The sequence below is a fragment of the Nelumbo lutea genome, chromosome 8, assembly GCF_056320005.1.
Source record: "Nelumbo lutea isolate HS-2025 chromosome 8, American lotus-T2T, whole genome shotgun sequence".
Classification (NCBI taxonomy): domain Eukaryota; kingdom Viridiplantae; phylum Streptophyta; class Magnoliopsida; order Proteales; family Nelumbonaceae; genus Nelumbo; species Nelumbo lutea.
Genome location: NC_142691.1, coordinates 190,974 through 205,803, shown reverse-complemented (window position 1 = coordinate 205,803; position 14,830 = coordinate 190,974). Strand labels below are relative to the sequence as shown.

The window sequence follows — 14,830 nt, the reverse complement described above, 5'->3', positions numbered from 1 at the left end:
AAATGCACAAGGTAGAAAGTCTCTAAGATCATATTGATCTCACTCACAATGGCAGTTGACCTTTCTGGAAGGAGAAAACCCTATTTGGAGAGAAAACCCTGTTCTCCCACCGTCTCCCACTAGAGAGAAGAGTGACTCGATCACTCCAAAAAGCTTAAGAATATCCAAGAACCTAACTGCCCACTCTAAAAACCCTAGAAAGTTCAACAAGGTCCAAGCGCCCAAGATCAGATCAAGAATGAAGAGTCCAACTTTCCTAGGATTCTTCCCCGCACTCCAGTTCTTCTTGATTTTGATGCCAAAACATAAATAACCGTCTTGATGATTGAAATACACCAAAAAATCCAAGAAATGGGCAATCTGAAGTAGATCAATCAGCCCTTTATCTCCTCATGCAATCGGTTGATCTAGGGTTGCATAGGGGATCTCCCTAACCTTACTCTAATACCAAGTAGAAATCTTGCTGAATTAAAAAAATCTGTAAAAGAAAAGATGTTTTCTTGAAGAAGAGAAGAGAAAAGAAGAAGAGGAAGAGGTTTGAGAGAGAAAAGAGAGCTCATAATCTGGCAAGTGGAGTACAATGACAAATATGCCCTTATAGGGCGGCAAGCATCTAAAACTGCATAAAACACTTAAAAGGCAATCAACAAAGGGCCCAATAAGAGTTTCATGGTCCCCACTTCCTATCTAAACAATAAACATATAAAAGATTACTATTAATTCTGCACAAAACTGATTAAATCCTCAACAATTATCATGGAAGTCTAGCGGGATATACTTCTCTTGCAAACACCTCTTCATCTCTGCCCATCTACTAATAGGATCATTACCTTTATTTTCTAGTTGTTGCTCAAGAGTTCTCCACCATACTTTAGCATGACCTATCAACTTCATTTGTGCAAATGTAATCCTTTGTTTGTCAAACATATCATGCCAACCAAAATATTCTCCTAGTTCAGCAACCCAATTAAAAAATGCTTGTGGATCATCATCTCCTTTGAAATCCGGTATTCCCATTTCTCTTCTAACATGTTTGAAAACTTTACTCCTGTAGTCAACATAATTAGATCTATTTTTTTCCACCATCTTCTCAAATAAGTCAACCAGAGACCCTTCATATGGTTCAAAAACCCAATCATCATTGATTCTAGATTTGTAAGATTGTTTAGAAGATACCTTAGGCTATGGAATCGATCACTTTGTGAGAATATAGTGAATAAACCATTAGCTCTGATACCAAACTGATGTAGGACTAGCTCAATTATAGTCCTTAAAGAATGTTTAATGGTCTTCTTTGATCAGAAATTTATGGATGTTGATGGCTGTAATGGCTTCTTGAAGGAACAAGAAATAAAATAGGAATAGGAAGAAGAGAAAAAATACCCAGAATCACTTACGGGGTGCCTAGAATCACTCTAGGGTATGGGAATTGCTCACCATAATTAGCATAAGCTGAAGAAAACTCAATAAACTTCATCTGTCTTTGTGTAAAATATCCATACATATTTATAGACTCCAAGCTCATAATAATCCTAGGAGTATGTTAGACTCATAATAGTCCTAGGAATTAAACTGTTAGACTCAATAATCCTACTAGGGCTCAAACTAAGTTGCCATATCCTATTTCAATTCAAAGAAGAATCAATAACTCTAATCCTACATATGCAATGACTCTGAAATTTTAAACATAAACAAACTATAAATAGACAAATTAGACCCTATCATTGGACCCTACAGAAAAATTGTAAAATGGCAAAAATATCCCCAGTGTCCAAAAATATAGAAATACATAAAATTTCACAAAATTCCAATTTTGACTCTTCGGCTCCTGCATGACTGCACCAATCATCCACATAAACAATGAGAGATGTGAGTAAATCTCTAGATCTCTTAATAAATAATGTATGATCAGATTAAGCTTGCTTGAGACCAATCTGAACATGGGTAGTCCTAAAAATCAGGCTCTAGGAGACTGCTGGGTCCTATTATGAGAGACCTGCAGGTTGGAGCATGGGTCATTGGAGGTGACTTTAAAACTATAAATTCTATGAGAAAAAGAAATAAGGCTATCTAAAAACATGGCAAGCATTAAAACGTTAAGCAGATGTATAAATGACTGTATGCTCAAGGAAATCCCATTTTTGGATGCAAGATTCATATTGTCTAATATGCAAGCAAACTCCATTTTCTAAAGTTTGGGAGAGTGAAAGGCAAATATATTACCCTTACTGGGAAGTAGTTGCCCATTCACTTTGGCGCTTGAGATAATTAGAGGTATATATGATCTGCATACTGACAGTTGGGATGCTGGCCCTCTTGACAATCTATCCTACTTTCATCAACAACAGAGCGATGTTTCAGAGGATACAGAACTGATATTTGTACCCTTCATGTGTCCATCCTATGCTTCAAGGATGAGAATGGCAAATAATTTATTCTTGTCTTGTTCCTTGTAACAAATATATGGAGACATTTTTCTCTTATTTAGTTGTGCTGGGGCTACTAAACTAGATGTGTTTGATCTCTTTGCTTCTCAGCTAACTCCTTCAAAAACAAAGGGGAAAATTGATGTGGCAATGCACTAGAGCAGCAATCCTTTGGAGCATATGGAATGAATTGAATGAAAGAATCCATAGGAGATGGGGAAAAGGGTTTGTGGAGCCTCAGCGCTTTGTGAGAGAGACAAATGGCATCAGAAGTGAACATCTTGTTCAGGAGGACCTGGAGATCAGAAAACTTTCTTACAAACAACTTTGCAAGAGAGATGTACTAGGGAGAACCTTGGTGTAGTTCTGTTTGTTATGTTTGTTATTCCCTCGTATCTGGCCTTTACAGAGATACTTTAGATGATGTCTTCTCTTATCAGTCTTTTCTTGAATATGTTTGGACCTTTTCTATTTTGCTAATGATCATAAAAGCCAGATTTTTGGTGGATAGTCTATGAATTTCATTATAAAAGCTAACCATAACATGGATTTGCAGTTCATTCATCTCTCTTGGTCAACTGAACAATGGTCTCTTGGATAAACCTCGGATGGATTATGAAGCTACTGGTGAGGTATATTACACTAAAGATAACTTGGATTATCACAAAAGGAGGTTTAGTGCATGTTGCAGAATTGTTTGTTCAGAACAGATTATATTCCAATTTTCCAATGGATTGTCTTTTCTGCCTAGGGTTTAAGAGAAGCTGTTAAGAATAGTGACATTGCTGCAGTCAAGAGGTTATTGAGTGAGGTAAGTCCATTATTGCTTCACCATTGAATTATGCACTATGCTCGATATAAGACAAATTGTTTATGTTGACAGGGTGTGGATGCAAATTACTGTGACAAGCAAGGATTGTCTTTGCTGCATTTGGTACGTTCTTTACTTTGTTTCTTCCTTTTTGATCAGTAACATGACTATTTATTAACAGCATGGTTAGGCTATAGCCTCTAGTTGAGTGCATATGCCTCAAGGTGAAGCAGTGCCTTTTTGCCTTGAGGTTATAGCATCATGTCCTAACTATGAGCTTAATCCTTAACCTTGCATGGTGTAGAGCGAGGCAAAACATGAGTTGCAGCCAAGGCATAAGCCTCATTTTCTAGCAGTCCATGATTTGCCATGTGTAGAAAACTTTGTTTATTTCTTTTAAATTCTTTTGTTAAAATAAATTAACATAAATAGTAAATAAATAAAAGTGAGATTGAAGCCTAGTTTCTTTAGCCTTGTAAGGGCTCTTTTTGTAAATACTCACATATATATAGACAAATCAAAACCCACCCATGAATTTTGATAAATAACACATGATTGACTACCAAGTTTATGATACTAGTTGATTGGTCAAAAAGTTTTTCGGATACCATATCCTTTCGATATCATAGTATGTATGTTATATATATATATATATATATATATATATATATATAGTTTTCAAGGCGCCAAGGCGAGGCTAGGCGATAGGGGGGCACATAGCGATGGATTTTTTTTAAGTGAAAATCACATATCCTAGGGTAGTTCCCTAGGTTCCATAACCAACTCTCTTTAATAACTATCCATAATTTTCATAAGAAAATTATAAACTTCATGTTTAAGTCTAGAAAATCAACATATTAATGAGAAGAAAAAGAAGAAAGGAAAGAAAATTCAAAAAATATAGGGGCTGAACCCCTATTTTTGTTATAGGAAAAGAAGAAAAGAAAAGGTGGAAGAAGAAATGTGTTGATTAGACAAAATTTTAAGTTCTTCCCTAGTTCCCTTACTTATTGGTTTAGATTTTGAAGTCATTGAGGGTTCAATACAGCAGTTAGCAATGTTTGTATTGATTAAACCCTAACAAATAAGAAAATGATAAAAAGAAATTAGTTTATAAACACAAAAAGTGAATACTTTTCTTTAATAATGTCTATTTTATAATTATAATCTCAAAAAAAAAATAACAATATAAAAGTATTTTATTACATGGTATGCAAAACTGCTTGGCAATTGGGCGAGGTGAGCCTCCAAGGGCGCCTTGTCGCCTAGGTGTCACCTTGACAACTATGATATATTTTGGCTCTTGGGGTGGGGTCAATTCATTCTGATTCACCCCTGATTTCTGGTGTTCCTTTCTCTAGCTCAAACTGGCTGTATGACATGGTATTAGAGCAGGTTACTCTATAATCTATGTTTGCTCCATGCTCACTCATTAATCAAGGGTTAAAATGTCGATGTCGATGGAAATGTTGTTTACCTAAATATAGGACATATGTCGGTATTGTTAGTGATGTCGGAAATGTCGGATGGAAATAATGTAAAAATTATAGATATTGGGGAAATATTATGAAATATTTGGAAATATGCAATGATATTCTGTAATATGATAAAAGAACATTAATACACCTTTCCAGACTATTATCTTCTATGATGCACATGTTCTTGTTCTAGTAAATAATTAGAATTAAATCATGTAAACAATATAAACAAATTAATATTTTTATTATTAAGAAAACTACTTATTTTATTCTAATAAGTAATTAGTTTAAGTAATATTTTTATTATTATATAAAATATCTTACTACTTTTTGTTTTTATGAATATTTATCTCAAATTTTAACTTTCTTATTATTATTCATTTTTGTTACTTTTATAATGAGGGTCTAAAATATCACCATATAAATTATTTATTAAATCATATAAACTAGATAAACCATTTAATATTTTATTATTATAAAAATATTTCAATTCGTGCATTTTATTTTATTTTATTTTAATAAGTAGTTAGTTTAATCGTTTGCTTTTTATGAATATTTTATATTTTTTCTTAAATATTAATTTTTTTATTACTTATTCATTTTTGTTGGTTTTTATAATGAAAGTCTACAATATTACTATAGACTTTCATATACTTGTAATATAAGAATATAAGAATATATTAAAGATTCTTTTTATAAGTTTTCTATTAGGGGGTCTATAGTATTAAAATAGACCCTATTGCATTGTAACATCCTTGTAGTTATGTTTTAAAGATTCCATTTAAAGGCTTGCTTTGTGGTGGTCTATAGACTTAGATAGACCATCATATATTGTAGCATGTCTTTTATAACATAAACTAAAACATTTAGGCTTAAGGGTTCATTGTTCATTCAAACCTTCAACCTGAAACTTCGAAGACTCTACAAAGACTTAAAGATGCAGTGTGAGGATTTTAGGAATCCAAAGATGAAGACAAAGAAGCAGAAGAGGAAGATGAAGACATGCATTCTTCTCATTATCGAGCCCTCAATTCCACTTCTTTGATCAATCCTAGCCCTAGGTCACTCTGTTCTGCGATTTCAACTAGAGACATCTTCTTAGAACTCTCTTGGATGGCATCTGCTTGAAGTGAAATTTGATTGGTTGTGTTGCCCTGGCCAGTTTTACTCACTTAGAAAAATTCTTTGAGATTGGACAAGTTTTGGAGGAGTTTTGATCTCCTCTCCAGGGCGGCAGCAGGTTTCTTTTCCTTCTTTGGACTAGTTCATTTCTAAGTGTTCATGCAAGCTTCTAGAACTCCACTTCTACTACCATTGGTCCAGACTGAGTTTCTCCAGACATAGACCACCCTATAGAGGAAAGTGACTTGAAGGCTATTTGAATGGAACTGTTTGTAAATCCAAACACTAAGGCCTTTACACAATGGAAGCTGGACAATGGGAAATTAGTCTCCTGGATTCTAAGCTTTGTTGTACCTCACATTGTTGTTCCCATGAGAAGACAATGAACAGCCTATGTGATTTATTCCTATTTGAAAAAGGTTTATCATCAGTCCAACTTGTCAAGATAATATCATATTGAGTCTGAGATTTTTGCTTACTGCTAGGGGGACAAAAAGATACAGGAATACTATGCAGGCTTTATTAATTTATGGGCAGAATATAAACTGGTTCACATTGATCCTTTTGATTCCTTAGAGTGTGTTAAGTATCTACAAAAGCATTTTGAAAAGAGGAAGTGAACTAGTTCCTTATGAGACTGAGACCTGAATTTCAAATAATCAGGTCTAATATTTTGAGTAGAAGCACTATTCTGGATTTAGACTCTATAATGGGAGAGTTGCTAAGGGAAGAGACTAGACTCATGACTGCTATGAACATAGAAGGGAAGCAACTTGATTCAGGGGTTGATACAGTTGTTTCACGCTATGGTTTGAGTTCGGTTTCAATCAAGTGTATGGATCTTACACTCTGACTCAAGGGGAGAATACAATGATAGAGGATTTTTGGTTTATTTGAAACATCATGGCATACAAGTTCAACGAAGCTATCCAGACACTCCTCATCAAGATAGTGTGACATAATGGAAGAATGGCCACATTCTCAATGCTGTATGTGCCTCCCTCATTTTGGGTAGAGGTTGCTAGTATGGTTGTGTAGTTAATTAATTATATTCCTTTATCGGTTCTTGCTAACATGTCTCCTCATTAGAAAATGTTTGGTTGCCCTGCAAATGTTTTTCATCTTCATGTTTTTAGATGTCTTTGTTTTGTGCATCTTCCCTCTCGTGAGCATTCTAAACTTTTAGCTCAATCTGTTATGTGTGCCTTTATGGGATACAATCCTAACCACAGGGGATATCTTTGTTAGGATCCCTTTGCGCATCATATTTGTATTTCTCGAAATGTGGTTTTTCTTGAGCATCTCTTTCTTTTCAAGAGTAGCCAAGCTATCTATACCTTCTATTTCTATTTTGTGTGACTTTGATTCACAAGATGCTTCGTCTTCAACTGTTGTGAAGGATCTTCTCATCTTTTCTTGCACGCAAATTCATAGTCTAGTGCTTGTGTTTACAACCCCCTTCCTCCTGGTTCCGATCCTCGGTCCGTTTTAGACACCCCTATAAGTGACACTCTTGTTTCAGATTCCTCTATTGTTCCTTCTGTTCCTTTGTGTTGTTTTACTCGTGCTTCTAAACCACCTGATCGTATGGTTTTCCTTCGGACCTTAGCTCATTTTCTATTGTTTTGTCTTCCACAGATATTCCCCACTCTTACCAATAGGCCATTAGTAGTCCTCAATGGAGGGATGCCATGGATCAATGCTTTAAAAACCAACCCAGAAATGTAATTGCTTTTGCCTCTATTTTTTGGGTCAATAGTTCAACCGTTTGGTCGAATAGTTCGATCCATGAAATCATAAATGTTTTTATAACTTAATATTTACTTTATCAATTATATAAGTCAATTACAGAGTAATATTTATTATATTACTGAGAATCCAATACCAAAAAAATTATTATAATACTGAATAACATCTATAAATGAATAATATTGTATATTTTAATTATAGATCAATATTTAAAACTTTAAAAGAATATTATATATTTTTCCCTAAATCAAATAGTTGATTCTTTGTTAAGTAGAAGAATCAAGGAATTGAAACAAGTTATAAATCAAGCATTCAAAAATGAAGAAAAAAAAAGAATGACTCAAAACAAATGTATGAGAAAAACTTATAAAAAAAATAGAATATGAGAAGTACCTCAATATTTTTTCCACTTTGACTGATGCCTTGTTGGTTCCATTATTGCAAACCTGCAACAACACTTTACTCAAGACTGAAGATAGTGGCTGTAGCGTCGCCCATTTGTTCATATTTCACCACCACTGAAGATGATTAAAGAGAAGAAGAAGATAAATCGAGTCGGTTTGGGAAAAGGAAGATGGAATTAACATAGAAAGAAGAAAAAGTGAAAAAGGTGAAAGAAGATAAGTGCTAAAGATGGTAAGACAGTGGGAGAAGAAAAAGAAATGGGCAAAACCCAAAACAGAGAAGAGAAGGAAAACCCTGAGCTTATATTTGATTTGTCGAATAAGACAAATAGGATGTATATGTCTTTTTAATTTTTTTTATTTGGGTTTATGTAACCTGCTAACCACTACCTGAGTTCAATGGTGTAGTGGTTCAATCATCCAGGTTAGTTGTTTTTTTACCTGTTCAACGTTTTTTTTTTTCAAAAAGAGCGATCTGATCCAAAACCGGACTCGGTGCATTGACCCCAACCGTCTAGTCTAGTCTAGTCTGATTTTTAAATAATGCGATGGATGCAAAGATTCAAGCTTTGCACGAGAATGACACTTGGGACTTTGTCCCAACTCTTTCAGATATCTCTATTATTGGGAGCAAGTGGGTCTACTTCATCAAGTTGAAATCAGATGGCTCTCTAGATCGATATTAAGCTTGGCTTGCGGCTCAGGGCTATACGCAAGAGTATGGCATTGATTATGAGAAGACATTTGCTCCAGTGGCAAAGATCACTACAAGTCGTGTTCTTTTAGCCCTCTCTGCAGCACACTCTTGGATTATTTCTCAATTAGATGTGAAAAATTCTTTTCTACGTGGGCATCTAAAGGAGACAATATATATGAAACCCCCTTCGAGGTAATGTAGTGATCCTTCTCTCGTCTATTGGTTAAAGAAATCTCTCTATAGGTTGAAGCAAGCCCCTCATGCATGGTTTGAAAATTTCAGGGGTGTTGTGAATGTTGGGTATAGCCAGAGTACTTCTGGTCACTCTCTTTGTTTGGAAAAGAACCCAGGTGTTACAATTCTCTTTTTGTATGTAGATGGCATGTTGACTAGAGATGATATAGAGTGAATTCAGGAGCTCAAGTATCTTCTTCACAGTTCCTTTCACATGAAGGATTTGGATCCTCTTACTTATTTCTCAGGACTTGAAGTCCAAAGGAGTCATTGGGGATATTTCATTTGCCAACACAAATATGCCTCTAATCTTGTCAAGTTGATTGACCTTATTGATTATAAACAAGTTGATACTCCTTTGGAGTTCAATGTTAAATTGTCCAAGTTAGAAGGTTCTTTACTCACTAATGCATCCCTCTATAGGCAACTTATCTCATCTATCTCACCTTAACATCTCGCACACGATTTAGGTTGTAAGTTAGTTTGTCTCTGCCCCTCCTCTACCCCATTTGATTGTTGTACATTGGATTGTTCGCTATCTTCGGGGGCACCTTATCCCAAGGACTATTCTTCTCTTCGTCCTCTCCTATCCAATTAAGGGCCTATGCTGATGCAGATTGGGCAGGCTGCCCCGACACCTGTCGTTCCACTAGTAGGTGTTGTGTCTTCATGGGTGACTCTTAGGGCTATCAGTGGGTTGGGTCTACTTGACAAAACTGAACCGATCGAACCAATTATGTCAATTCTGGTTCAAAGTTCTATCCCATTGGGTCGGTTCTGATTCTTTATTGTGTGTCCTGATTATTATCGGTTCGGGACCGGTTTTGGATGTCCCGGACCGACTAAATATCATAACATATATGATATGTTATGGTATTTTACGTAATATCTGTTATAGTAGATGTCTAAAATTATCCATTTGGTAGAAATACTTTAATGAAATCCTATGCACCTTGAAGCCCTTTCATTTTTCACTCTTTTTAACTACTAATTCTTAACCCTAATCTACTCTTGTCTCATCTGTCGGCCACTAATGGAGACACTGACACTAAGACCAAGCACCGCTCACAAAACATTGAGACGTTGCAATTGTACGCGATAGGCACAGGGCCAGGTTTGCTTGTTAGGAAGTGTAGTGACGGCATCTAAGCAGAGAATGCAACAACGGCAAGAATGGCAAGTAACCATTAATCGATCATTTTTCTTCTTGAATCGCAGCGGGAAATGGCTATCTGATCTGAGATATGGTTTTTCTTCTTGTTGTATTTGTTTTATATTGGTCGTTCTCTCCTTCTTGAATGATAGGAACATGTTGCATCAACAAGTAGTCCAAGTCGTGTTTTTTTCTTCTATGTGATTTTATATTTATTATCTATTATTTTGGTACATGAGAGGATGCTTGATGGCCCAATAATAGAAGGTTACCATTGCCTCTTTGCCTAAATTCCCTCTATTTACAACTCTGCCAAGTATTTCTACATTCAATTTGACTCCGGAAGCCATTAGGGCACATTCAATTGCTGGCTTGCAGCTTTACATCTTAATTTTTTATGGATAACCCCTTTAGATTATAATCAGTTTTCATTGGGGCAGACCCGATTAGCCCGATTAATAATCAGTTTGGTTGTGGGCCCCAAATTATTGTTCTGCTAAGGTCTGATTTGGGATTGAGACAACCTAATTTCTTGTCAGTTCAGGATGGTTTCATCCTGTCCCAAACCAAACCCGAACCGTTGACAGCCCTAGACTCTCTTATCTCATGGAAGTGCAAGAAACAACAAACTATCTCTAATTCATTTATGGAAGTAGAGTACAAGCAATGTCATTTGTCTATAGTGAAGTTATTTGGCTTCAATCTTTATTTAGGGAATTGGGTCACTAAATAAATCAACTTCCATAGCCTTCACACTTTCCTTATAAGGGCTTTTTTGTCTGGTGTTCCTTTCTCTAGTTCGAAAGGAAGGTAGGAAAGTGTGTAGGCTATGGAAGTTGATTTATGCGCTAAAAGAGTTGCCACGAGCTTGGTTTACTTAGTTTAGTGGAGTGGTATAGGAATTTGGCCTACATCAGTGCAGTGTCTTCCTTCTAAGGGGGAGCATTCCTTTGCATTTTTTGAACTTCCTCTTCTTGTTCCCACTTTTGTTGAGTTTCCTGATGACCGACTCTTCTACTACTAGTTGTCAAAGAGAAGAGAAGAAGTAATTTCGAAAGAGTTGGGTGGAGTTACTGTTCACACCCAAAGAAAACTTTATACTATCTAGGAAAATTACATAAATGTCCCTAAGAGGGCGCCAAATACAAAAGGAATTAAAAAACACCAAAATTCCATTGTTCTAATACATGTTCTCAACACTCCCCCTCAAGCTAAGATAGATGTCTATCATGCCCAGCTTGCCAAGGTTTTTATAAAATTTAAGTTCGTGGAGACCCTTGGTGAGACAATCAACAAGTTGATCTTCAGACTTGACAAACGGCATACGTATTTCTCCACTGGCTATTCTCTCTAATGAAGTGTTTGTTAACTTCAGTATGCTTTGTCTAATCATGCTAGACTAGGTTATGGGCAATGTTCATGGCAGCTTCATTATCACAATACAGTCAATTGTATATCAATTTGGATTCCAACCTCAAATAGCAAAGTCTTCAATCAAAGTAACTTTGATACACCATGAGCCATAGCTCTACATTCTGCTTGCGCGCTAGATTTGGCAACAACATATTGCTTTTTACTTCTCCATGATACAACATTACCTCTAACTAATGCACAGTAACCAAAGGTGAATCTCCTATCATCCATAGAGCCTACCTAGTCTAAAGCAGTATAAGCCTCAACCTTGAGATGTCCATGGTTGGAGTACAACATTCCTTTGCCTGGACACCCCTTTAAGTAGGCAAGAATTCTATTGACTATCTATGTATGTGAAGTTCTGGGTCTATGCACATACTAATTCACCACACTTACAACATAGGATATATCAAGTATGGTCAAACACAAGTAGAGAAGCCTACCAACAAATCTTTGATAAACATTTTTGTTAAGAAGAATGTCTCCATCATCAGCACTTGGTTTATGTTTGGGATCAATGGGGGTTTCAACTAGCTTGCACCCTAACTTTTCTACCTCATGAAGAAGGTCAAGAACATACTTTCTCTGCGAAATGAATACTCCTTCCTTTGACCTTGTCACTTCAATCCCAAAAAAGTATTTGAGATTCCTAATGTCTTTGATCTCAAATTCAGAAGCAAGGAAAGACTTTAGTTGGACAGTTCCAAAGTTATCATCTCTAGTGACAACAATATCATCAACATACACTATTATAAAGTCACTAGGTCATTAACCCTTCTTAAAAGAGTACAATCTGCCTATGATTGAGTAAATCCAAATTTAAGAATAGATTTTCTAAATCTGTCAAACCAAGCCCTACGAGACTACTTGGGCCCATAAAGAGATTTCTTTAGACGATAAACCTTCCCCTTACTATTAGGGAAGTTTACTACCAAGGGAAGATCCAGGTAGACATTTTCTTGAAGATTTCCATTGAGGAAGGCATTCTTCACATCCACCTGATATAGAGGCCACGAATGGTGAGCAACAAGAGACATAATCACTTGGATGGAGTTCATCTTAGACATAGGTGCAAAAGTCTCTTGATAACCAATCTCATATGTTTGAGTATACCCTTTTGCCACCAACTTAGCTTTGTATCTTTCGACTGAGCCATCAGCCTAATGTTTAACTATATACACCCACTTGCAACCCATTGGGACCTTACCCTTGGGGAAAGGGACAATCTCCTAGGTTTGGTTCTTTATGAGGGCCTCCATTTCCTAGTTCATAGCATCCTTCCACTGTGGGGACTGCACTGCCTCTATAACATTACGAGGAATAAAAACAGTAGTAATGGTAGAGATACAGACATAGTATGAAGGTGATAGGGCATCATAAGAAACATAGTTAGTGATGGTATATGTAGTACACTTCCTTTGTCCTTTTTAGATTGCAACTAGCGGGGATTCTTGCGATGCATGGGATTTATTAAGAGAAAGTTAAATAATAGAAGGGGTCATTTAGTAAAATACCCCTTATAGTTTCATGGATTTACTAAAATCTACCCTAGTTAGCATTTTACTAAAACACCACTTATAATTTGCAATGGATTTAATTAATCTTCCATTAGATACCAGTGTTGACCCTAATGTTCATTTAAATAAATTTAATCAAAATAAAATAAAAATAAAAATACCATTTTTGCCCTTAATAAGACACGGGAAGCCACTCTATTGGCTATATTTGGTCAATTTTGTTTTTATACAAAAAAGTGTTAAGGGTATTTTTGGAATAAAAAATCATGGGCCTAATGGCAAAACAAACACTCCTTAATGAAAGGTTGATTAAGTAAATAAGTTGTAAAATATATGGAATGTTTTAGTAAAATGAAAACTATAAGGTAGGTTTAAGTAAATATGTAAAACTATAAGGTGTGTAGGAATGGCAACGGGGCGAGGATCATATTCCCCGTCCCCGACCCCAATTCTGAAAATAACCACCATCCTCGATCCTCGATCCTTGACGGGGATGGGTTCCACGTAGGGACCCGAATCCCCAAAGGGTTTTCAGATAATAGTATTTTTTTAAAATAAATAAAAAATTTCAATTATAAATAGTTTTAAATATGTTTTGATATAAATAATATAATAGTATATTTGATACAAATAACATTTAATACATGTATATATATATATATATATATAATTGGGGTCAGGGTGGGGCGGGGACCTCAAATTATTATTAATTTCAATATTATGTTATAATTATTTTTTTGCTTATTAGATTTTTTTTTTTAATTTACTAAATAATTTCTTTATTTTAACTATTTAAAATCTAGTTATGTTAAATATTTTTTATATTTAAAATATTTAGTTATTTAAATACGTAAATAATATGTAGAATATTTAAATTTTAAAATATCAATTATTTATTGAATTTAATTATCCATAAAATCATAATTTATATTATTACTACATAATTTCATTATTAATTTTGTAATATATTATATTATTATTATTTTCAATATTATGTTTTAATTATTTTTCTACTTTGAATAAACTTTTTTAATTTATTACATAATTTCGCTATTTTAACTATTTAAAATCTAGTTATGATAAATGTTTAGCTATTTAAATATTTAAATAACCAATAAAATATTAAAAACTTTTTGTTATTTGAATCTTATTTATTTAAGCTATTACATATTAAATATTTAAAAAACATTTAAATTTTAATCCAGAAAAACATAATTTAAATTGTTAGTACATAATTTCGTGATATATTTTGTAAAAACATAAAATTATTTTGTGTTTTTAATAAATATTTTAAAGTTATTATATAATTTTGTTAGAATATTTAAATAATTCATAATTTTTTTAATCCAAACCTTCTTTATATAGATATAGATAAAAAGTAGGGGAGAGGATAAATAGGAATTAGAGATAATTTAGGATAGAAACTTCCTACTAAATTAGAGATAACTTTGGAGATAAATAGGAATTAGAGATAATTTAGAAAATAAATAGTAATTAGAGATAATTTTAGAGAAAATGGGGGAGGGTAGTTTAGGAGAAATTTTAGGAGAAGAGATTATTTAGGTTATTAGGAAAGTGCATCTCATTGGTTGTTTCAAAAATGACATGAAATAAAAAAAATAAAAATTTCAAAAAAATGAGAAAATTTCTTGACTACTTTGTTTTAATATATATATATATATATTGGTATGGTCAAGGTCATCTTGAGAGATCTTTTTTGGGATTATAGCATATAGGGGCAACTTTTGGGCCCTAATATCAATAAAAGTAATAAATTTAATAAAATTTCAAAAATAAGTTAACTTTTTAAAAATAATATATAAAGG

At 34.3% G+C, this 14,830-nt stretch overlaps 1 protein-coding gene across 2 annotated transcripts in view; it reads left to right on the top strand.

The window, feature by feature from the left end:
• LOC148842058 (Ankyrin repeat family protein) overlaps nt 1-14,830 on the top strand; it is a 57,351-nt gene that overhangs the window by 28,153 nt on the left and 14,368 nt on the right. For both annotated transcript variants that reach the window (XM_088957482.1, XM_088957483.1), the window contains 3 exons: nt 2,983-3,058; nt 3,178-3,237; nt 3,310-3,360. In XM_088957482.1, the coding sequence (XP_088813608.1) occupies nt 2,983-3,058; nt 3,178-3,237; nt 3,310-3,360 (187 nt within the window). The remainder of the gene's footprint in view (nt 1-2,982; nt 3,059-3,177; nt 3,238-3,309; nt 3,361-14,830) is intronic.